General features: G+C 39.2%; 1 protein-coding gene across 3 annotated transcripts in view; it reads left to right on the top strand.

The window, feature by feature from the left end:
- si:ch211-15d5.11 (nuclear receptor coactivator 7) overlaps window positions 1-25,024 on the top strand; it is a 31,132-nt gene extending 6,108 nt beyond the window's left edge. Inside the window, exons 3-16 of one of the 3 annotated variants that reach the window (XM_038307021.1) lie at window positions 5,501-5,697; window positions 5,907-5,977; window positions 8,039-8,179; window positions 8,563-8,724; window positions 12,546-12,677; window positions 12,748-12,932; window positions 13,025-13,368; window positions 13,445-13,583; window positions 15,032-15,215; window positions 15,353-15,469; window positions 18,325-18,477; window positions 18,567-18,662; window positions 22,787-22,860; window positions 22,953-25,024. In XM_038307021.1, the coding sequence (XP_038162949.1) occupies window positions 5,501-5,697; window positions 5,907-5,977; window positions 8,039-8,179; window positions 8,563-8,724; window positions 12,546-12,677; window positions 12,748-12,932; window positions 13,025-13,368; window positions 13,445-13,583; window positions 15,032-15,215; window positions 15,353-15,469; window positions 18,325-18,477; window positions 18,567-18,662; window positions 22,787-22,860; window positions 22,953-23,088 (2,131 nt within the window). In that variant the 3' untranslated portion in view covers window positions 23,089-25,024. Of the gene's footprint in view, window positions 1-5,500; window positions 5,698-5,906; window positions 5,978-6,137; window positions 6,300-8,038; window positions 8,180-8,559; window positions 8,725-12,545; window positions 12,678-12,747; window positions 12,933-13,024; window positions 13,369-13,444; window positions 13,584-15,031; window positions 15,216-15,352; window positions 15,470-18,324; window positions 18,478-18,566; window positions 18,663-22,786; window positions 22,861-22,952 lie in introns of those variants that run through there. The other 2 variants (XM_038307019.1, XM_038307022.1) reach the window with 2 other exon arrangements.
- The last annotated feature ends 90 nt before the right edge of the window (window positions 25,025-25,114 follow it).

Raw genomic sequence — 25,114 nt, 5'->3', positions numbered from 1 at the left:
ACTTTTAGTAACACCAGGTGATGCTTACAAATAGCAGACTGCAAACAACGCCTCCAGAGTTGCAATGAGTTTATTGTGGGTGTGTGAATGATTGGATCTTTGGAGTGTTGGTTTCAGAAATGGGTATTATTTGCAAAAATAAAGGGCTCTAAAATCAAACATTTTGCATAGGGACCTATGGAAGCTTGGACCGGCCCTGCTCTGACAGCAGGATTTGGGTGGGCGGCACATAAATAAGCACCAATAAATTAGTATATAGCTTTTTTTCCCTTCTTTTTCCCCAATTGTAGTCAACTAATAAAGAAGACTTTGACCTTGCATTTCAGGGGTATTTTTCTGCAATAGACCGGAGGAAAGTCTGACCCGTTGAGAACACAGTGACTGTATTGGTTGAATAAAGCTGTTGAATAAAAGTAGCTCTAGAATTGAGCCTTGGAGAACCCCAGTGCTGATATCCATTTCGTCATCAATCAGTGCATCACAAACATCAGTAAAACCACCACAGACTTTTTAGATGTATCTATGTTGAGATGTGTGACATTCAGAAATGTGAATGCAGCTAAGGTTGTGTGAATGCTCCTAAAAGTGCAGAACTCAGTTTTAAGTTAGAGTGCCATTATTTCTTTTGTTGAGCACAGAGCGAGCTTATAGAGTAAAACAACTTTGACAAAGGAAGTCATTCAGTGCCTATGGATGGGTTCAGGCCCATTTCAATGGCCTAGTGGGTTAGAGCAGTGTGCTCCGATTGCTCCCTGGGCGCTGCACAATGGCAGCCCACTGCACCAAAAGGGGATGCGTTAAATGCAGAGGTAAATCTCCAATGGGAGATCAATAAGGTTCAGTTATTATTAGGTCTGTAGTAGGGATGGAACGGTTTATGAAAACCGTCCGAACCGTTCGGTTCGACTGTCTCGGTTCGATTCGCGTGTGTTTCGTTCGGTTCATGCGCTGCTCCTTTTTCTCATAGGCGAAGTGTTTACACTCCAGAGCAGAAGGTGGCGGTACTGCGACCAAAGCCAACCACCAGTAGTAAACAAGAAGAAGAAGAAGCGAAGCAGCGTAGCCGGGTGTAGCAGAAAAAAATCTGTAGTTGTGGAGAATTGTGTGGGAATGGCGAGTGGGAAAGAACAGGAGTTGGAAGACGCGCAAGCAGCACTTTATAGGTCTGCTGTATGGGACCACTTTGCATTTAGAGTGACCTACGATGACGGCGGAAAGAAAGTTGTGGATAAAAGTGCAACAATGTGCAAGCAATGTGCAACACGTTTTGTTTATGCTAACAGCAACATGACCAACATGTCATGCTAACCCCGAAATCCCACATACTCCGTCAGCGCTCCGCCCCGCTGCGCTCCAGACCGCCTGCACAAAGCAAAGCCTACAGCCTCCGCTGTGGCTCCCGTCCCCTCCGCTCTGAGTCCCTTGGAGATGGTAGAGAGCATGCGCGAAATGATTAAATTCAAAGCAGCAAAACATGAGGAAATGATCCAGGGTTTCCGCGGATCATTAAAAATAATTACAATTCACAAATTTGTTTTGATTTTTTTCATTAATTTCATTAATTTTTATGGGATTTCGGGGTACACTGGAAAAAGGATCTAAAAATAAGTAGAAATGCCTTAAATTAAGTGTATTTACGCTTAATTTGAGTAGGTAAATGAGATAGTTTGCCAATGGAATGAGTATTTTTGCTCTTAAAATTAGAAAATTAGATAAAATGCACCTGAAATAAGACAATGCAATTGTGTTTTCTTATTGTAAGTGTAAATTGTCTTGTTCCTTGGCAAAATCTCTCTTTTATCTACTGAATCCAAGAACAAATACACTTATTTTAAGAAAAAAAAAACTTATCTAAATTTCGATTTTTTTCCAGTGTAACAATCAACATATACCGAACCGAACTGAAAATCGTAACCACGAAACCGTGAACCGAACCGAACCGTGGATTTTGTGAACCGTTCCACCCCTAGTCTGTAGGGTAGAGGCAGAGAAACGATTTCAAGTGGGCCTTTTCCATTTCTTACAACATCTTTGAACATTGCTTGACTCTATGCTCAAAGTTCGCTTCATTGCTCCAATAAAGCCTTTTACTTAGTTCAACAGGTTTGTCGGGATTTTTTCCCCTCGTGACCCTTTCATGATGACATGTAGCTGCAAGTCATGTCTGCTTTTTGAACAGTCTACACGCCTCTGCAGAAATACCCTGAATATTTTTTTCTCTGTTAGCCGTGGACTAAGATTCAGCTCAACAGCAGTGCTGCATGCCGTGCATTCTCTTTCTTTCTGAACTCAAATTGATCTCGACAGTTCACATGTCCCGTTTCAACCACAGACAATGGCATTTTCGGCAACTAAATAGATAGACAGCCACCAAGTGGGCTTGCATCGATTAAAGCTGCAGTCTGTAACATTGAGGAGAGAGCAGACTTCGACTGAAAATTTGAAGAAAAACAGGTTTCACGCCACTCCCCCACCCTCTCTGCTTCACTCATGCCCCACCTCCAAGCTCCACCCCTCTCACAGCATCTGCGCGGCTACCGCATGCGACAAGAAGGGGGGGGGGGGGATGCGGGATTCAGCGTGTGTGAGCTGTGATTGACACTCCATCAGACGCTCCTCTGGCTGTGATTGGTTGTTTTGACTCGTCCCGAATTATTCTTTCCAGATTGAAATACAGGCAGTAGGCGGGACCAATTGAAGCAGTTTTTTTCACAGGTTACATATCACATGTACTGCTGTCTGGGCATAGGGACAGTTTTAGCCAATATGACAAAAAAGTGATTTTTAAAAACTTACAAACTTCAGCTTTAATCAGCCTTGCAAATCAAGAAAGGGAAATCTTGCCATTCTGCCATGGAGATAATCATCTCTCTAACTAGAGCTGTGAATCTCTGCAGCTCCTTCAGAGTTCCCAAGGCCTCGAGCTACTCTGATCTATTCTCCACTGGTTTAGAAAGACCTCCTTGTCTTGGTAGGTCAGTAGTTGGCAGGCCCCACTGAAGAATAAAACAACCATTGAACCATCAAACTAGTGAAACTCAACTAAACTGAGCTTCTATGGACACAAAAAGAAGTCATAGAAAATGGTTGAAAACCGTTATCAATAAAATCATGCACTGATATCACAGTTGTGCATGGATTTTATATTTCAGAACCATAGTTTATCTTGAAGAGTATGGGATTATGTCAAATCTGCTTTTTTATCTGTTAACTATATATAAGATAATAACAGTATATTTTATCAAAAATGTGTTCAGAAATCAATAAACTTTAGTTAAATGGTTCTTTGCCTTCTGTGGTTGTGCTAATAGCTTACAGACATGAGGGGACTCATATTAAAGGACTCTTTGGTCAAATATTGGTAAACAATTATGAGCACATAAAGAAACATGCTAACATGACGACTGGAGACAGGAATGGATGCAGTGGATGGCCGGGACGTCCTACATGTCCTGTCACACCCTATGCGCTCCACGACGCATTGCTCGCAATCGCTTTTCAGCCCATTGATCACGAGAAGTAGTTCCTTCGCGCTGTCTGCCAAATCCAGACTTCACACACCGGGTGGACAATCCCCTAACAGTATACTCGCAAGATAGTCACACTCACACCTAAGGAGAATTTTAGAGAAGCTAATTAACCTAACAGTCATGTTTTTGGGCTGTGGGAGGAAGCCGGAGTACCCGGAGAGAACCCATGCATGCTCAGGGAGAACATGGCAGAAAGACCCCAGGCTGGGAATCAAACCCAGAATCTTCTTGCTGCAAGGCAGCAGTGCTACCCACTGCGCCACTGAGCAGCCGCAATTTAATATTAATGTTATATTAGTGTCGAAAACCCTAATGAAATAAAGTGTTTTTTTTTGTTTCATAAACAACAGCTTAAAACATGTCAGCATTGGATATCATGCGGTCACTATTAGCTGCCATTGGCTTCTTGTAAACTTGCTGTACTCAACAGTGTGACAAATGAAAGTTGCCTGTAAACTTAAAGAGAAATCTTGCAGAACTTTCTTTTTTTGCAACAATAATTAGCCAACTGGTCCACTTCACTTTGACTCACATTATATAAACCGTAATGGATTACATTGAAAATGAAGTGAATAATGGTTAGAGAGAATAAATGCGTTTATTTTCTTTCTGTTTTATCACTCGTCTGTCCCAGAAATGCGATTCCTGTCCTACCTCCAGCATATTCGTCGGCTTTTGATTTGTAAATTATTGTTGCCATTTTAAGATTAATGTTTGCATTTCGTTGTAACTGCAGAGTATATAGTGCATAATCTAAAGATTGACACAACTAAAATGCAGGCAAACACAGTGCATCATATTTCACTAGACAATGACGTGAGGCAGCTCTGGGGGATGTTTAATGCTATTTTAGAAGTTAACTTTAAACTCATCACAATGTTCTTTTGGCCTTTTTCTGCTGTGTCCCTCAGTCTTCATCTTGCTTTTTCTTTTGTTCACTACATTTTCTTCTCAAACTTCTTGGGCTTTTTCACAGACCAACTTCATTTACAGTTAGATTGAAATACACACAGGTAGAGTCTATATGTGGGGTATGTAACACCTGAAGGCACTCGGGTGGATTTGAAAAGGGGGTTTTTCTTTTAAAAAGGAGCTTGTCTCACATTTCAGATTTTCTTTTATGAAACGTTTTAAAAGCCGTGTATCATTTGCCTTTCTCTTCACAATTGTCTACTGTGTCTTGCTTTATCTGATACAATCTCAGTAAACTACATTGAACTTTGCAGTTTTGTAAAAACTGTGGGAAAATAAAGGTGTTGATACTTTTGTAAAGCATCATATACCATTGTCCCATACCTGTTAAAGTTCAATTACTCCATTTTCTTGGACTGGAAGATCTATTTTTAACCTTTTCTACATTTGAATTCATTTGAACTATTTTCATAACATCATAGTTTATTTTTTAGACTTTCATTTATCATCATAGGATTGTTGTGTCCGTTAAACTACAAAATTAATTGCAAAGTTTTTTACCTATCCAATTCATCTCCTTTATGAAATACACACAGCAACAGACAACATGGTTCTGCTGTAGGTTTATCTTTAATTCTCAAAAGTTATGTTCTGTTCTATGGGAGAGGATTAGGGCCACTGCAAAATAAAAAAAAAGTTAACTGATTTTTAAATATTATTTCAGATTAATATGGGAAAAAATTCAGAGTTCTGAGATTAAAGTCGAAATTATGTGATTAATGTAAGAATTCTGACTCTTTTCTCATATTAAACTGAAATACTATTTAAAAATCAGTTAACTTCTTATTTTTTTCAGTGGCCCTAATCCTCTTCCGTAATGTTCCCATCAAATCAGAACAGTAAATAAGGCTTTAAACTCCACACACCTTAAAAGTCATCAGAAACAGAACAAAGCAAAGTATTTGTTGTGCAAATTTGCACAGTGAGAGTTTAGCTACACAAACAGTGTGGTATTTTTTTGCAGCTGTAACTAATCTGTCTGCATCTGCATGTTTCAGGTTAGGCTCCAAGCTGCCTGCTGGTGTGTCTCAGCCTCCTCGCTTTGCGAAGCCACCCTGGGAGACCCAACCTCAGTCCCAAATGATGTCGAATACCGCAGCCAGTGGACAGAGCAAGAACGAGCCCGTCGTGAGGCGACCTCTCGACCACATCCCCCACATCAGAAACCCTAAGCTGCGGCAATACTACCTGCAAGGTGCTCCTGTGGTTTGAGGGATGCATGCTTTCATCCTGCAGCATAGCAATGGTTCTGGAAGGACCCACAGTTTGCATGCTATTTAAACCTGGGTTGTGTTTTAAATATTGTTTTGAATCCAGAGAAACTTTGAGCTTGTGATGTTTGCACCTGGCCCTTAATGAAGACTGAATCAAAAGTGAAACAAACAGGTTTTCTTTACTTCACAGGGACCGCATGGGAGCTAAGCAACACTGCAGTGACTGTGGAGGAACCACTAGATGGCAGCTCATCCAGCACTGTGAGTCACTTTTATTACAACCAGTCTAAAGTTAAAGGAGCCCCCTATGGAAACAGATTAGCAAACTGATAACTGGGAAATTATTGCTCCATTTATGTAACACCTTTATTTGGTTGCTAGGAAAGGGACTTTTGGTTTTGGAATGTGTCTTGAGTTTTATGGGACATGTTAGGGTGGCACAGGTGGTGTCCAAGGTTCAGAGTCACGTCGGGCTTCAGAGCAGCTTGGGTTGCTCTCTGACACCATGGGGACACAGAGCCTGTTTGAGAACCTCTGCAGTAAATACAGCCGAAGGAGCGCATTTTCAGACTTTAACTCCAAGGTACCCATCAGTTTCCTTTTTAAATGGACTAGTCTTATATATAGCAATTGAAAAATGTTGATGTTTTGTCTGGTGTAATTTTAATCTTTGTAAATGTAAAAAAATAGGATTAATGTTATTAGAGACTGCTTTTTGTTGTGTCAAACTTTACCATGATAATTTTTTTGTTGCCCTTTCTCAATGCAGCTTTACTGTTGTGCCTATAACGTCTAACATGCTGTGATGGATGAAACAGGCTGTCTTTCATTCACAGTGAAATGGTTTTGGAGAATAGTTTGCAAGCTTTTTGCACTGCTTATTAATGTTGTATTAGTAAACACAGGCCAAACAATGTCAAACGTGGCTATTCAATGAATGCAGTTGTGTCAGATCACATATGACACACCCATGTAAGCAGGACGGTGATTTTCCATGCATACAGAACTATTTTAATCTTTGCAGAAAACACATGTATTTTTTTCAAATATGTTTTCAAATAAGTTAAACAGAACCAACATGTTGCAACTTTCAGAGTATTGACAGATTCACAGACAATAGTACATAATTTGGAAGTGAAGCGTTGATTTAATTACATTTTTACAATTAAATTGATGTGCGCTTCTATTTATCTTCCCGTATCTCAGTACAGCTGATGGTCTATTGGTTCACAAATCTACCCGTTATATTTATTCAAGGATAAAGGTTTTAATCCATAAGTCTTTGCAAAATTACTGCATGTAGCTGCATGTGGTTGAATTTGGATTGAACTTTGACTAGGCCATTCTAACACATGTATATCATGGTGAACCTTCACCCCAGTCCTCTGCAGCCTCTAATAGGGTTTGTTTCAGTTTTTATTTTAGATTTAAATTAATCCAATGGTGTGAAAGAGTGTAGACACTTTATGTAAGTCCTTTAAATTCTGATTTAAATTACCTTCTCCTCTCACCATGGCAGCTTTCCTCCATGTTTGCTGTGTGATCTGAATTGCTATTGACATAATGTCAACAGGTGCTTTTATGGCTTTCTTCTCAGCACGCTTCCATAAAGACCAGATTTGTGAAGTGGATAACAAATGTTTGTCCTGTTAACAGATTCTCCCACCTGACCTGTAAATCTCCGCTGCTCCTCCATAGTTACCATGGGCCGCTCTGCTTTTTATAATTGAAAGTTGAAATTTTCATTGTTTTTTATTTTCTATTTAGTTTTGACTTCTGATTTTCAGTTCTATTTTAGTTTTCCTTTGTTTTTACCATTTGTTAGCTAGTTGTTTTGTTTTTTTTGTTTTGGAAATGCCCAGTTTCATTTGAGTTGTTAATATTTTCAGTTATAGTTTTGGTCTTATATGCAATACAACTTACATAATGGTGACAAGACTGCCATACCTGCCATCTGCTGGCGTCATGTGGTAGTGAAAACAACAAAATGAAGAGAATCTAGACTTTGTAAACTCTTACAAAGTTTCGGTTTGTTTTCGTCTTTTACAAGGTGTAGTTTTAATTTTTATTTCAGTTAACAAAAATGTTAATTATAGTTTTTTATCATTAAAAAATATAGTTTTTATAGTTATAGTTATTTTTAATTCGCCAGTTTTAATAAACAGTGGTATGTAATGACTCTCACATGACTTAGCCTAAAATAAATCATTATTAAAGGCATTAACATTCGAAGCACCGTGTTTTTGTGACGGATTAGACTGAAACATCCAGATATTAATGGAAACCACAAACCTTTTGCTGTTCCTGTTCTTTTCCATGCAGGGTCTCCCCGGGGACACAGTGTTCAGCGTTTCATCACAGTTCAGCTGTAAGGATGGACCCCCGGGGGAAAAGAGCGAAACGGGCGGATCTTTATCCCATAATTCAACACGACCCAGCTCTGATACCTCCATAGTGAAGGAGGTATGAGCCATCTATAAACATGTAAAGGTTGCAGATATGTGACTCCGACAGGTTTCGGTTAATTTGTAATGCAAACTCGTCCTCCCCTCTTCTGTTTTATGACTAAGATATTCAGCAGGAAGTTGCTCTGTTATATTATTTTTCTGTATCCTTTCCTCATTCAAAGCAAACTACTAACCAACTGCATCACACTAAACATAAAATGTGAGCTACTATTTGAATGTCACGCATTTATCCAGCTTTACATTTACAGCCCTCATCCTGAGGCTCAGATGTGACTACAAACACAGAGAGGAGGGGAAATGTAGAAAGAGGAAGTGATCCCTCCTGTCTACACAGTCAATGTCAGAGCTAATATTATCATGGCTGCTTTTCTGAAGCAGCTGGTCTCAAAGAGAAAGGACGCTTCTGTCAGCGGAAAATCCTCCCGACCAGAACTGGACTCCAACGAAAGGAAGGAGGTAGATGCAGATCATTGCTGTTTGGATTCTGTCCCTGCTCAGCCTCAGTCCCCCTCACCGGAGGCAGAATATGACAAACTACTGGTAAGTGGAACAAATGCTGCATTTTCTGCAATTTTCTGGGAAGTATATTTAGTTCACAAGTTTGAAGTTTGTTGCAAAGTGTTAACCCTTCACCACATTTTTTCTAGAACTTAAAAGGAAATAAAACGCACAGTTTTGTTTTTGATCAAATGCAGCATGAGTGGATTTTTGCATCTCTACGTTTGTTTATAGCAACAGATGCACCTGTTTGAATAGTATAGATCTTTATCCTTGACCTTTAAACGGTCACTTATCATTTACTTTGTGATTTTAAAAAGAAAATAATTTAACCTAATACTGTAATGCTTTTACATTTTAGAAATCTGAGATAAACATTTAGGGAAACATGCAAACTGCTCTTAAGAGACGGTTAGAGGATATGGGAAGAAGTGCTTCACTGTGTGAGCGTGCATAAATCCCTCACATGACATCTAAAGCACTATTGGTTGCCATAAGATGTGTTTACAGGCTGGGATACCTGCCAGGGGTGAAGGTTAGATAATATGACTGCTGTAACTTTAACTGGTTCCCTTCTTCTAACTGTGGAGTAGAAAAGAAAAACAGCCATTAAAAACTAACAGATTTCCTTCCCTTCATATCTGGCTAATAACATTCCCCACATTTTGTGATACCTCAGGTCATTTTTAGCCTTTTCCAACATAAAGCAACTGAAACATGTGAAGCAGGTTAATTTAGAGATGTTTCTTAGCCTCCATTAGCGTCCTTCCTATTGTTAGTAATGGTTAAGGTAAATATGGGTCCATGTCATGCCTTGTTTATTGAACTTCCTGCTGTTTACAAAGTCAGAAATTCTGACTTGTTTTTATCATAATATATTTATCTCACATTTAATGAAGTCGTCTCTATGGAAGAGGATTAGGGCCACTGAAAAAAAAAAGTTAACTGATTTTTTTATTTTATTTCAGCATAGTATGGGAAAAAAGTCAGAATTCTGAGAAAAAGTCAGAATTCTGACTTTAATCTCACAATTCTGACTTTGATCTCAGAGTTCTACGGATTTTTTATTTTTTTTTCAGTTTAGTATGGGAAAAAAGTCAGAATTCTGAGATTAAAGTCAGAATTCTGACTTTTTTCCCATACTAAACTGAAAAAAAATTTAAAAATCTGTTAATTTTTTTTTTTTTTTCCAGTGGCCCTAATCCTCTTCCGTACGTCTCTCATTCTTTCTGAATTGGAAGAGTCCACAGAAGAAATGGGGCGCAATGTCTAGACACAATAAACACTAAACAATTAGGGTGTACAGTTAAATAAATACTTTGATTACGTTTATGTTAAAAGATGTTGGAGAAGCCAAAATTTGTTGCACCTGTGTATTAGAAAAAAAAGAAAATATGCAGAATTAACTTGCTCAATTATTTTTTAATGTTTGGATCTTTTAATTAAAAAAATATGATTTATTCAAATTTACTCCAAAGGTGCGCTAAAACATGTGGAGGACGTGGATACATGATGTTAGTCAGAGTCATGCCTTACTTTACAGAAGGAATACTCCCCAAAATGACTGATATTTCTGATCATTTTTAAGGCCTCTTAAGGGCTCGTTTTCTTGGTGCAAATATTGGATGTCATTGGCTCAGAGTACATGAGGTACATCTTTAGTCTGTGCTCAGGCTGACTTCCTACTTATTAAAACATAATTTTTACACTGCAAATATTAATCTACTGTAAAAGGTGTATGAGAAGCAAACCTTATTTTATCATACACTTTCTTCTTCCTTTAGTCCTTAATAATAACAACCCTCTTAATTTCTACCTAACTTTCGAGTCCATGCTGATCCATAAAGTGATAAAAATCAGTTTTTTCATATAAACATATGTGTACTCATTCACAAGCACCTAATAACATCTTCATTAATGCAATCATTACCCATACTCTACATGACTGCCACCAAACATATGTATATACCAATTTACAGTGTCTAAGAGAATCCATTGATGTTCATAACCCTCCTTCCATCTGTTTCAGTCTAATTCTTTAATACATTACTGAGTTTTTTTCCATGCTTTCACACTTGGGTGGATCTAGGGAGGGGGTAGGGGGTCATGGCCCCCAATCAGGTGATCTGTTGTTCCCATGTGGATCTAATTCGCCACCTCTGGAACAAGCAGTCCCCCTCTGAAGCTGCGTTCTCACCAAACCTGCTTGACCCAGCAACAAAAAAAAAAGGTTCCTGATTTATATTTGATGCTTTTCCAGATCCGCTTCTAGAGCATCAACAAAATGTCAGAGTCAGAGTCAGATGCGCATCGGGAGGAGGTACCCTCTTCTCTTTGCCCATATCTTTTAAAATGGCGGCTGAAATTGAAAGAGTGGCTCAACTTTATTTACTAAATAAAGCTAGAGAACACTGTGATCGGGCCCCTCAGCAGCGTGTCTGGATATGCTTTAGAGGCGTTCAGTTTGTGGAGAACTTCACCACCTGCTATCAGAGCTGCACCCTGAAGGAGGTCGCTTCCAGAGCTGTTTTTATCTCAACCTTCTCCCCTTTGAAAACCTTTCCCCCCCGCTTCATATAGGGACTTTCAACTGGTCCCCATATGGTAAAGTTCTCTTCTTGGAGTGTGAATTCAGTTTAAGTTAGGGTTAGTGGTAGGTATATCTTGCTAATGTTTAGGGTAAGGGTCTAGATTAGACCATATAAAACTAATGTACCGGTAAGTCAATGAAATGTCCCCATAAAGCATGAAAACACAGCTGTGTGTGTTTTGTTTTTCTTTGGGGATGATAGCTTACATCTTCATCTTTAATGACTCTGCAGTCGATGGGAGTATCAGAGTACAGGGAGTCGCTTTGTAGCATGATGAGGAAACAATCATCTGATCCTAAATGTGAACAAAACAAGGGAGATGGTTGTAGATTTCAGAAGAAACAGGAACAAGTTGAATCATCTTAACGTCATGGGACAAAATATGGATGTGGTGGAGGAGTATAAGTACCTTGGAGTTCACTTGGACAACAAACTAGACTGGAGATAAACTGTGCAGCTCTATAATAAGGAACAAAGCAGACTGGACTTCCTAAGGTAGCTTAGATCCTTCAGTGTTTGCAGCGAGATGCTACATATCTCCATCAGTCTAGTGTGGAGAGTCTGATCTTCTCCATCATCTACTAGTATAACAGCATCAGAGCAAATTACTTACAAAAACCTCAACTAGCTGACAAACAATTCCAACTCTGTTCTTCTCTAAAATCTCTGGAGATTATTTTACTAAAGAAAATCTTTATAAAATGAAGTTTTTGGAGAAGAGTGAGCATCCTCTTCCTCACGGTGGTAAAAACCAACAGAGGCTTTTCAAGATCTGGTTAAAGACGTCTACAAAAACACATCAGTAAGACTCACAACATTTTATTTCCTTTTGGGATCAACAAAGCCTTTTTCAATGAAATACAGTTGAATTAATACTTTTTTGTAGATGCTTTGCTTTGTTAAATTCTTTATTAAATCAGAACAAGGATCAATAAGATTATTTAAACAAGAATAAAGCTCAACCCTCCTCCACGATTAGTTTGTCTCTTTTTTTGGTCAACAAACTGGAATCCAGTTATTAAATGTTTTTTTTTATGGTTTCCTGTATAAATATTCATTAAATTAAAGAGGGATACCCAAGAAAAGTTTTATTTATAGAGAAACAGTCGTACAATAGAGAAAGAGCATCAATAATAATACAAAACAGAATAAAAGTGTTTAAACCAAAAGGAAGAGAGATTTTTATGCACTAAAAAAGATTTTGTAAAAACATCTTGTTTGTTTTTTTAACCATGCTACAAAATCTGGATTTTTTTTTTTTTATGCTGACAGGATGTGGAGGCGGTGCCGCTGCCAGACGGACAACTTTGCTTGTTGGCTCTGCCTCCTGAGTGCTGCCAGGGCGAGCGGCCAGAGCCCATGCTGTACCTCAAACTCTTCTGCCACCACATCACCGACGGAAAGGTGGGGATGACGATCGATGCCGCTGTGATTTCACATCTGAAAACTCGCCTCACCTCTCCGTCTCTATCAGGGTGTGGTTTCTGGCATCCTGGTGGTGACGTCCAATAAAATCTTCTTCGATCCGTCAAAGACCCATCCTCTGGTGACGGAGCACGGCTTTGAGGACTACCTCCTGTCTTTCACCGTTGACAGCCTGGCATCCATCTCCTTTTTCTCTGATAGCTCACACGTTCACTTCAACACCTCCCTGCAGAGGTCAGTGCTCTCACTGTTGCTTCTCACAAATAAGGCAAACTGATTCCAGTGACATGAAAGGTTCCCACTTTTTATTCTTTTTTTAATTACAGAAGGAAAGGAAAAACAAAGAACATTTTTCAGAAGCTCAAAATCACCAAAAGCAAAGGAGGCAGCGTCCAGGGAGAAAAGCAGGAGGAGTTGCCTCCAGCTCTGGTTTCTGCTGCTCCGTCAGTGCTGCCCAGTCCCTCACTGGGTCTAACCAAGGAGGAGGAGACGGAGAGCAGAGACATGGCTGCTGTGGAGACGGGGCTGGATAGCGGCTCTCTTGAGGTGCAGCCTGAGGACCCCTTGGGAAGTCTGACTGTCCTGAGCAGCGCTGCCACCTTCTGCTGCGGAGGTCCAGAGGCAGAGTTGCCAGACGCAGAAAAATCTGCGGGGAGTGAGACCACAGATGGTAAAATCTGTCCTACTTTTACATCTGCTGCTTTCGATCGTTCAGCTTCTTTACTAGAAGTCTGTTTGCTTTCCAGCTCCTCAGAGGCCATCGGCGGGAAGTCGAGGGAGTTTGATGTTTGTACGACTGCGGGTTCAGTCGTCTGCAGCAAGGAAGAAGAGCTCAGCTAAAACTTTATCCAGAAGGGACACCTGGCTGGCTCTGTCACAAGAAAGGTAAAAAATCCCTTTAATCTATTATCTGCATGCCTCCAAGCAGCCAAGAAGCACATAGTAACCCTGGAGGAGCTGTAGGGACCCACTGCTCGGATGAGAGAATCTGAATGAAGGAAGGAAGGAAGGAAGGAAGGAAGGAAGGAAGGAAGGAAGGAAGGAAGGAAGGAAGGAAGGAAGGAAGGAAGGAAGGAAGGAAGGAAGGAAGGAAGGAAGGAAGGAAGGAAGGAAGGAATGCGGCAACACGATAGCTATTTTGCTAAGATGAAGGTCTCCCTGAACACACCAGCCCCGCACTAAAGCATGGTGGTGACAGCATCATGCTGTGTGGAGGCACCTAATAGAGGAGACTAGATACTTTCTAAAGGGTGTAGATCAGGGATCCAAAACCTCATGAAGCTGAGAGCTACGCTATGCATGCTGAGTCATACGAAGGGCCACCGATACCGACCTATGAAAGTGTCACAGTTCACCTGAACTTCATGGATAAAAAACATTTTTTATTGTTTCTTTAAAGAATTATTCATTTTAAATCACTTTAAATGTGTTTTTGTTTTGTTTTTTAAAGAGAAACAAAATACCATTTAAGGCTCACTGCTGAATTGTTCTATTATTTGATGAGGCTCAAAGGTGCCTCATGTGATCCTTGCGGCCCCCTGGGGCCAGATAGCAGACAAGGAAGCTGAAGATGGTGGTTAAAGCAGCCTGGATCTCGTCTGCTTGATAAGCTCCACTAGTTGGACTGAATCCTTGAATTAAATCACATTGTGAGGATATTCCAGGTTGCACTGTGCCTTGCTGAAATAATAACTGAACTTTATTGAATAAACGTTGGAGAAATTTACCTCTGCATTTTACCCATCCCCCTTAGGGAGCAGTGTGGGGTTAAGGGTCTTGCTCAGGGATCCAGAGTGGCAGTCTGTGGGATTGGGGCTCAAACTCAGAACCTCGGTATTCCAAGCTCTATGCCCAAACCACTAGGCCGCCACTCCCCGGAAGGAAAAGAAAAAGAGGGTTTTGGGTTTAAATCCTGGCCTGGGTTCTTTCTGGATGGTGTTAGTATGTTCTACCTGTGTAGGTTCCCCTCAGTTTGTATTCCAAGTCCAGAAACGATGACTTTAATGTTGATTGGTCCTCCTAGCTGCCCTCAGGTGTGGGCGTGTTTGGTCGTTTGGCTCTTTGCACTGAAGTGAATGAATGATTGTTGGAACCTAATTTAAACTCAGCATTGGTGCACGTTAACAAGTGACGTTTTAACCTGCAGATTTGATTTTTTTTTTCTTTTCTGTGCTCTAAAAGCCTTCAAATAAAATAAATGATTTTAAAAAAGCAAGAAGAAGACACCTGACAATAAATCCTGTCTGAACAAAAGCCTGCCAGTTTCCACGCAGCAGTGTTGGTGCAGCTGCAGCTGTTGTTTACCATCTCAGTAATCCTGACTCGTCCTGCAGATCCGACGAGCTGCGCTCCTACCTGAAGCTTTGGCGGCCTGACCTGTGTATAATGGAGGGGGAGGAGGAGGGGGAGGCAGACCACGACGAAGAGGAGTTTGTTCTCGTCGAGGATAAAGGAGAGGAGGAAGAAGAGGATGAAGAGACGTTGCAGACACTCCGTGGCTCAGGGGACGACTGGGAGGTCAGTGTGTTCAGGAAAACAGAGAGAACAGCTGAGTCTTCAGGTGGATTGTTATACCTGGGGATTAAGATGTTGACTAATGGAGTAACAAGGAACTGATTTGGATCTTTTAATAAAGGATGTTTTTATCTTTGTAGATGGTTTTGATGGAGGAGAATAAAGAGAAATCAAGCGTGGTGATTGACAAGGAACCTGAAGGGATCATTAACGTTGTGGAGAACAGCCAAATTCTGGAGGCTTCACATGTCAGAGAGGTGAGCGACTCTCTGCCATATCAACCAATTCACTCTGCTCACATTAAATATAAAGTTTATCAGCTAAACCTGTGGAAAGGAATTGAGACGAGTAGCCAATGTTTTGTTAAAGGGTTTTATTTGATCAGGATTTTCTTTTAATTCACTTAATTATTTCTACTGTAGCCCAAAATTTATGTATTTTTTTTTTAAATTCAAATCCTTTAGTCTCTTACCTTCAAAATCAATCTGAAAGAGGATTTATTTGTTTTGCAGTGCGGGACCTTTACTGCAAATAAAAAAAATCTACCTGATTTACGTAAACGATTCAAATGCTATTTTCTAAACTTCCAAGAAATGAGACTAAATGTGTTCTCCCGGGACTGTAAATGTGTTTTTAGGCCTAACTTTGAACCAGAGTCTTATTTATTATTAGCAGAAAGCATTTAGGATAACGATCATAAAGTCTCTGAGGCGTCAGACCAGGCGGCTTCTACGGGAAACAAACGTGGACAAAAAAACAGGGATGTTTGCAGCATAATCTGTTAACTAATACATCTTCCATGTGTTTTTTAATATTTTTTTTTTATTTAACCCTACTCAATCAACAGCTTTTTTTTTTTTTACTATAGCGCCACCATGTGTCAAATAATCCTAGACCATCCGATAGACCCCTGGTTTTCAAAGTGGGGGCCGCCAGGGGGGCCGCTGGGAGATGGAGGAGGGGAAAAAAAAAAAAAAAAGGTATACATAAAATTAGTTTTTTGAATATAAATAATTAAAATATTCCTGTCTGGGTATAACTGCATTATGAAAATCATTAACATAAAGCTTACAAATAATACTTTCTGGCTGTATGTAAGACAAGAGTTTCCCACCCTGTTCTGTTTTTGCAAGGTATAAAGAGGCTCATCGTTTAAAAAAAGGTTTTTAAAATAAAGTGGTGGGCCTATGTTATTATATATTTTATGCATTTCATTGAGGAATTAAAGGTTAATAAAATATAATTGTGACTTCAGCTTTACAAAATAAATTTTTATTTTTATTCAGATGGTTTGTTCACTAATGTTTTAATTCTGTCGCTGTAGCTTACACATTAGTGTTTACGCATGTTTCATATGAGTTGAAAATGTACTGGTGTGTAGGGGGGCCTTGGCTAGCCTGACGTAGTCCTACTCAATTCTAGTCAGAATATGAGTCTGATGCTGCTCCATAGAGCTGTGATTATGGGGCGTGTTTCGAACGAACCAGGAAAAAAAATGCCTCTGCACTCAATTGGATAGACCTACAACCAATAAGAGCAACGGAGTGCGTGACGTATGTTAAGCCACGCATGGTTGTTGTCAACAAAAATCAAAGCGTGCAGTTGCACGCCTAGAATAAGAAGATGAGCCTTGATCGCGTTTCTCTGTTCCTCTTTTAAAATTAATTTGCTGTCGATATCTTCTAGAACAGACCTAATAGCAGAATCTACTCACCTCAACTCTCCAGCGGCAGCCATTGTTGTTGTCACCCAAGCTCGCTTTGGTGACATGGTTGATTACGTTACTGTTGATCATCTGTCCATCATCGTATAAAACCCGCCCTGACAATTTGATTGGCCCGCCAGATATTGTGTGAGCATACTCACGCTACTATTAAGCAATGCCAGACCGAACTTCCCGACCTCAAACGTTGTGGGCGGGACTAAGTTCGGAATAGCATCCAGGCTAGGCCTTGGCAAGCTAAAGTTTGGGAATCCCTGCGATAGATCATCCTAGGTCTGGCTTTTATTTGACACCTTTAGAAACATCCAAACGGGTGTTTCTAAAAATCATTTTAAAATTTACATTTTCACTTTTTTTTTTCTATCATTTCACGTTTTGATGCATATTTTATTTTTGTTGACCCATTCAGAAGGTTCAGGTATTTCCTGATGGACTACGACATGAAATAAATCACCAAACCTCAAACGGAGATAGTAGAGCTTCTAGTTTGTAATGATTGGAGGACAAAGTTAATAATTTAGTGCCTTCAGGACTTTTTTAAACACCAGGTGGCGCTAGTTAAACATCTACCTGTGATTTTTTTACCATGTTATTTATATCCAGGATGGCTTTTTAAAGATTTAACTCTGTTTTACCACACACCTTTCTTGGTTACTTCAGTTATAAATCTACATAGCTTTAAGTGTGCCTACTTGATTCTATTGATGTTTTTTAAGAGTGAACCGAAAACCTATTTGTTTAAGAAAACATTTTAATTCTAGTAGATTACCGGTTGTTTTATGACCATGTCTTTTGTGACTGTAAATGTATTTTTTTATTTGTTTTGTAATTTTGTGAAGCACTTTGTGACCTCTATGTCGAAATAAACATTACTTACATATCTAACTGCTGTTGTTGTAAAGCCTTAGAATAAAGGAACTAAGGTCTGGTGTTTCAGCACCAGGAGTTAGGAAAGAACAACCCTCATTGATATCGACCATTATCCTCATGTCATTATCTACTGGTCGTAAGCATTCAACCTTTTAAATGTTACACACTTTTTTACTTTGGTTTGGACTTTAAAAGGCTGTTCTTAATAAAGTTTTTATAAACTTTTTTCAAGTTCAGCATAAAATGACGTCTTTCAACACATCTTGTTCCGCTAAATAGAAATATATATATTTGCTGGCTTACAAAGTTTATTTTAACCATAAATTAAGATGTTCCACCATATGTCAGTCTGGTGAATAGCCTCTCAAAAAAGTACAATAAATGTTATAATATTAAAGTGAATACATCTAAAAGTGTTAAAGGAATACCAAAATACTTTGCTGATCTCTGTGTTTTATACGATTATATTTTTTGTCCTTTTTCTGTATCATTCCTCCTTTCTGTGTCTTTTTCTTCCAGCTGAGTCAGGAGCTTCCCCCCAGGACGGTGGGCCGCACATGGCAGCTGGCTTACAGCACGTCCCGCCACGGCGCCAGCCTCAAGTCTCTATACAGGAAACTGGGCAACACTGACTCCCCTGTGCTGATTGTCATTAAAGACGCACTGGATGAGGTAAAAGCTTTAATGTAAACTAGAAAAATACCCTGCAGCTTATTTGGATCTACTTTACTTTATCTGTGTCACAATTTATCTTCCATCAGCTTTTCGGGGCTTTCCTCTCCGAGCCTTTGAAACCCAGTGAGAAGTTTTATGGTACGGGAGAAACCTTCCTCTTCATGTTGCATCCACGTTTTAAGGTAGGAGAACTGGTAAACATCTTAAGAATGCCAATATCTGCCATGCTTATTAGATATTAGCTAAACGAATCATATTATCGTATATCTAGCACTTTGAGATTTGAAATCAAATGTAAAGTGCATTATAAATAAAATTCATTATTATTATTATTATTATTATTATTATTATTATTATTATTCCAGAGTTAAAGAAAATTGAGCAGTTTACAGTAGTCAGGATGAAAGATATCAACAATTTTATAATTTATAATGTTTCATGGAATCATTTTTGAAACATAAGCAGATTAGTTTACATCAATGAATGAATGAATGAATAGGAAGTTTTCCAGACAATTTGACAAACAGAAATAAATGAATCAACCAAATACACACAAGAGAGAGTAGTTAACATCAATTTCCACACCAAACACCAATTTCCAAACTAACTAATTCACCTGAACAAAAATAGAAACCCTCCACATATTAAACCTGCACTGCAAAAAATCTGAATCTAGATAAGTCATTTTGTCTTAAAATAAGTGCATTTGTTCTTGAATTGAGGAGGTAAAAGAGACATTTTGCCAATTGAACAAGACAATTTACACTTAAAATAAGAAAACACAATTGCATTGTCTTAGTTCAAGTGCATATTATCTAATTATCTTATTTTAAGAGTAAAATTACTCATTCCATTGTCAAACTATCTCATTTACCTACTCAAATTAAGGGTGAATACACTTAAATTAAGAAATTTTTACTTATTTCTAGATAGTTTTTTCAGTGTGTCGGTATATACAGGCAGAAAAATGACATTGATTAATGTAAATTGTCTCAAAAGGGGTATTTTCATACTCCCTCTCCCTCTAATTGCACTTAAGTTAACTTCTAAGTTAATTTAAGTGCAATTAAATTGCAATGAAATGACTTCAATTGATATCCTTTAATAAAATATCATGCAGCACATCTGACCATGGAGAAAATAAACCTACCAAGAAATGAAGGACCAACTAAACTGACCGCCTGGTTAAGGAGAGCAAATAATTAGAGGAGGGACTAGACCAATTAAAAAGTTTGACATTTAGTGTTTGTGGAAGAAGAGCAAGTAAAACCATTCCTAAAAAGAAACCATTAGAATGTAGAAGATGCAACGAACGTAAAAATAAAAATTTGCTCTGGTTGGATGAGACCAAGGTCGAACTTTTTGCTGTTTGTGAGACGCAGGCTGTGGTGAAAAACTAAACAGTGTAGTTAACATCAGCCTGAACACACTGTTCCATGATGAACAGTGTTGGGCATGTTACTTTGAATTAGTTATAGTTACTAGTTATTTCTCCCAAAAAGTAACTGAGTTAGTAACTGAGTTACTCCACAATAAAAGTAACTAGTTACTAGTAAAAGTAACTATTGCGTTACTTTTGCGAGTGTATGAAATTAATAACTGGGGATGTCAAATTCTGAAATCCTGTGTTTGGGTTGTTATAGATACTGCAACATGTAGCTATATCTATCTATCTATCTATCTATCTATCTATCTATCTATCTATCTATCTATCTATCTATCTATCCATCCATCCATCCATCCATCCATCCATCCATCCATCCATCCATCCATCCATCCATCCATCCATCCATCCATCCATCCATCCATCCATCCATCCATCCATCCATATTTCTCTCTTTCTACATATAGGCTAATGATCGTTCACGCTCTCCATAGTTCCCCTGTGGCGCGAGCACAGGACAGCTCTTGCACGCCTTTAGCGAGCATGCACATTTCCTGTCGCTTGCATGGTGAATCGTGCCGCCGCGCTGTGTGGAGATGCAGGGGAAACCGTATCTGATGGGGAAATGCAGCTCGACGTAACACCAGTATTTCCATCTGGAAAGCGCTGTTTTGCCGCTGGAGTCCTCCTCACTCTCCATCCTCCCCTCTCTCATGACGCACACGAGTCCTATCATGAAAAAAGGTTCATTGTGCGACCTGAGTAACGCGCAGTAATGGGGTGTCGGCAATTGTAACTGCGTTATAGTTACACTAAGAGTAATCATTTTGATTACTCATTACTAAAAAAAGGTAGCGGCATTAGTAACGCCATTACTTTCAACGCCGTTACTCCCATCACTGATGACGAAACATGGAGGTGGTCAGTAAGGCTCAACACTGTTCGACCTAAAACAGACCGGACCAATCAGGGAGGAGGGTCCATAATGCAACAGCACTTTTCTACAACCATAACATTCAAGATTGCAGCTGAAACACAGAGATGTTTTATTGCTGCTCTTGATTATGTCCCAAAAATGCTGTTTATATTGTTAAAATTTTAACAACCGGCTGTTACAATAGATTTTCCTTTTTTTAAAAGATGTTTTTTGCATCACATCTGTAGTTATCTGGTTGTTTCTAAACTGTTTCCACGGACTGTTAGTCGCACCTATGGAATCTGGCTCTGGCTCCTCCTTTCCAGACTAATATATCATGTAAACGCCTTAAAATAGTCTGGCGAGGCTAGGTGGTGGCAGCAGTGTGCTGTGGGGATGCTGTTCTTCAGAGACTGGAAAGATGTTGAGAGAAGCATGGAGCCGAATACAGAAGAATCCATTAGAAAACCTTACATAAGGTACAGCAGGCTTTAGACTGGGTACTGTAGAAGGCAAGGCAAGGCAAGGCAAATTTATTTGTATAGCACAATTCAGTACAAAGACAATGCAAAGTGCTTTACATGATTAAAATGTAGGAAAAAAAACGAATCAAAGCAAGTAGGGAAAAAAATAAAATAAAAAATGCAGAAAAAAAGAAGAACATTAAAAACAGCTGGACTAAAGAAAATAAAAAAGTTTAACTAATGATGTTTAACTAGAACAGTCGAAGGCGACCCTAAACAAATGTGTTTTTAGTCTTGATTTAAAGGAACTCAGGCTTTCCGCATTTTTACAGTTTTCTGGAAGTTTGTTCCAGATAAGTGGAGCATAGGAACTAAATGCTGCTTCTCCATGTTTAGTTCTGGTTCTAGGTGTGCAGAGCAGGCTGGAGCCAGAAGACCTGAGTGGTCTGGATGGTTGATACACTGATAGCAAGTCTGTGATGTATTTAGGTGCTAAGCCATTCAGAGATTTATAGACTAACAGAAGTATTTTAAGGAAGGCTCCTTTAACAGCAGGACAACTCTAAACATGCAAGCAGAGCTACAATCAATGTTTTGATCAAATCAGTTATGTATTAGAATGGCCTAGTCAAAGTCCATTCCTAAATCCAGCTGAGAATCTTTGAGTGGAATTCTGAATGTCCAAAGCTGGTAACGGTTTACTCCATCACACCTTAATATCGGCTGAAAGCATTTCTACATTAAAGCTGAAGTCTGTAAGTTTTTAAAAATTACTTTTTTGTCATATTGGCTAAAACTGTCCCTATGCCCGGACAGCAGTACATGTGATATGTAACCTGTGAAAAAAACTGCTTCAATTGGTCCCGCCTACTGCCTGTATTTCAATCTGGAAAGAATAATTCGGGACGAGTCAAAACAACCAATCACAGCCAGAGGAGCGTCTGATGGAGTGTCAATCACAGCTCACACACGCTGAAGTCAGGAGGACGCGCGTGGAAGTCATGGCGGAGCGACAGCCACCAGCGAAAGAGAAACTGCCCTTACTGCCCCTGTAGTAATTTGTAACTTCGGTATTACCCGCATCTTATATCTAGCTGCTTGGAGGTGAGTGTTATCGCTCTTACCGGTTCACACTCCATGCCGCGTACGCTGCTTGGACGCTTCCGGTCGCATGCGGTAGCCGCGCAGATGCTGTGAGAGGGGTGGAGCTTGGAGGTGGGGCATGAGTGAAGCAGAGAGGGTGGGGGAGTGGCGTGAAACCTGTTTTTCTTCAAATTTTCAGTCGAAGTTTGCTCTCTTCTCAATGTAACAGACTGCAGCTTTAAGATAGGGGTGGGTCAGTCTAACATCCTGCCGCACATTTCAGATGTTTTATTAAAAAACCTAAAACATGGAACCATGAATCCCTTTTCTTTTACATCCTAACGATGCCTTACTTTGAGTTTCTGTAAAGCTTAAAATCCCAGAAAAATCCCAGTGGTAGTGAAAGTTGAAATGTTGTGATCCCTGTGTCTGAGAAGCTCCTGGTTTCTTTCCTGTCAGTGCTTCAGGTGGACAGGAGAGAACTCGTTTTTCATTAAAGGAGACTTGGATTGCTTCGCCGTAGGTGGCGGAAGGTAAAATACAAACTTGATATCATTTTTTTTTTCTTTTTTAAAGATTCACCCTCTACTCAGCCACCTTCTGTGCCTCTCTCTGCTCTCCCCAGGGGTCACTTTGGCCTGTGGGTGGATGAGAACCTGTATTTGGGCCGTAGCAGTCCGTGCTACACCTTCAACAACTGCTCCCTCTCTGAAACGGACGACTTCCGCATCATGGAGCTGGAGGTGTGGACATTCAGCTGAGGAGACTGCTGATCATTGAGAAGAAGCTGCTTATCCATCACATCCACATAGATTATCAAACCGGATCTCTGTGCTGTGGACTCTGTCCCTGAGGGGGTTTAGATGGTCGACTCGTTCCTGCGGGTTCGGCAACCTGAACTATTAGACTGCATTCTTTCCATCCATTCTTTGAATGGGGTTGGCTGCCACTCTGAGGATGCTTTTTGCTCCAATTAAATTAGCACCTTCTCATTATTTTATAGTTTAACATTAATACATCCAAATATGATCATCTCCCTGCCACTTTAATGCATGACTGTAATTATCTTAGAGATCTGAAGACTTCACAGGTACCATCCTGCTCTCCATCACAGCTAATCCTCACATCACTGCGCTTGACAAAAAGGAGAAGCTGGAGAAGGAGCCAAATTAAGGCTGTTTTTGTTCTGCAGCTGTAACTGTAGTTTTACCTCTGATTGAACATCCTACCTGTGGATTAATTCATGGAAATCTGCTTAATGTGAATGGAAATGTTTGGAAAATGGATCTGCTGGGTTGGTCAGAGGTTTAAACCCACTCCTCATCATCATCATTATTTGCATGGAGCTCATATTAGTTTGGGTTCCTTTAATGGTGCATTTGAAGCATCCTTTTTTAAAATGAGTTAATATAAAGCAAACAGAATGTTTTCTTTTATAAACCAGAACTTGATTAGGCTCCCTACTAATATGGCTGAGTGTTCATTAGACCTGCAAAGAAACAAATCCATTTAGCATTATTCTGGATGGATATTTGACCACTTAATACATGTAAACTGGTTGATTTCCTAACACTAAAGTATATTTTAAACAAAGTCCATAGATGTTTCTGCAGATTAATTTGAGATTGATTAGTTTTTTTTGTTTGTTTTTTGGAAGTTTATCAATTTAAAAAGCAGTTTGGGATTAATTCCCATTTAGAAAATTCAATTCTGTTTTTGGGTCTTATTTTATTTTGAATCGTACTTGTTCATTGTTCGTAGTTTGTTCATTGTTTTATGGCAAAGGTCAGTGACCTTTAGGACCAATTCTGCCAGTGATCTAGGTATTAAAAGCTGCGCGAGTCTTTGAAGTAAAAACAACTTTGTTGTATTTTCTTTAATTTTTAGTATTAAGAAAATTATCTCCTTGTTTTTAGGTTTTAAAAGACAGAAAATCATTAAATGTGTTCATCTCAGGTGATTAAAACATTTTCATTACTGGAGCTTTTGAAATGGATATTAAAAAAGCTCTTTTCTACATACACTAAAATAGCTACTCCTTAAATTATTACTGCAAAAACACTTTTAAAACTAGAATTTGTTTATTACCTTTCCATTTTAAAACACGGCTCCATGTTGTTAATATCGTTGACAAATGTTATTAAGGTCCAAAAAGCCATTTGTGTCTCCAGAACTGCAGGTTGAAGACCCCTAAGGAATCATTTTTCATTTCTGGTATAAAAAAAATCACTTAATTTCTGTTGTATAAAAGGAATGGTTCAACTGCATCCCTAAAAGCTCAAATCTCATTTCACATCCATACAGATGAAGAGTGGATGAAGACTTCTGACCAAAACTGTATCTTTGATCATTAATAAGGAAGAAGAATTCTTGTTTGTATGAAAAAAACTGTATTTATTATGGAAAAATGGCAATAATAGGTCAGAGAATAACAGTGTTGTTACTCTAAAGGCTTTAGGCAGGAAACAGAAGTTTCTGGAAAGCTGGTAGAAAGCAGCCAGTTTCTCAGCTTGTTTTATACTCAGACGTGAAGAAGAGGAAGATGAATGAGGTGAAAAGTTTCCTGTCTAAGTGCAGAGACTAAAACACTGGCTGTAGAGCCAGTATGATGGCTTTCTAATTTAAACATAGTTTTTGGCTCATAAATGTAAATATGAAGCAGGTGGACATTAAACCAATAAACCTAAATTAATTATCTTTGGTCTGATCCCTTGATATCTAATCCCTACAACAATTCAAACTATCTAAAAATAATCTAAATCTGCATTTTATGTGCCATAGTTTGGC

This window comes from Cyprinodon tularosa, unplaced genomic scaffold (genome assembly GCF_016077235.1).
Source record: "Cyprinodon tularosa strain WSP-4 unplaced genomic scaffold, ASM1607723v1 ctg6, whole genome shotgun sequence".
Taxonomy (NCBI): Eukaryota; Metazoa; Chordata; class Actinopteri; order Cyprinodontiformes; family Cyprinodontidae; genus Cyprinodon; species Cyprinodon tularosa.
Note: the sequence above shows the minus strand (reverse complement) of the source record. Positions and strands in the feature narration are given on the sequence as shown.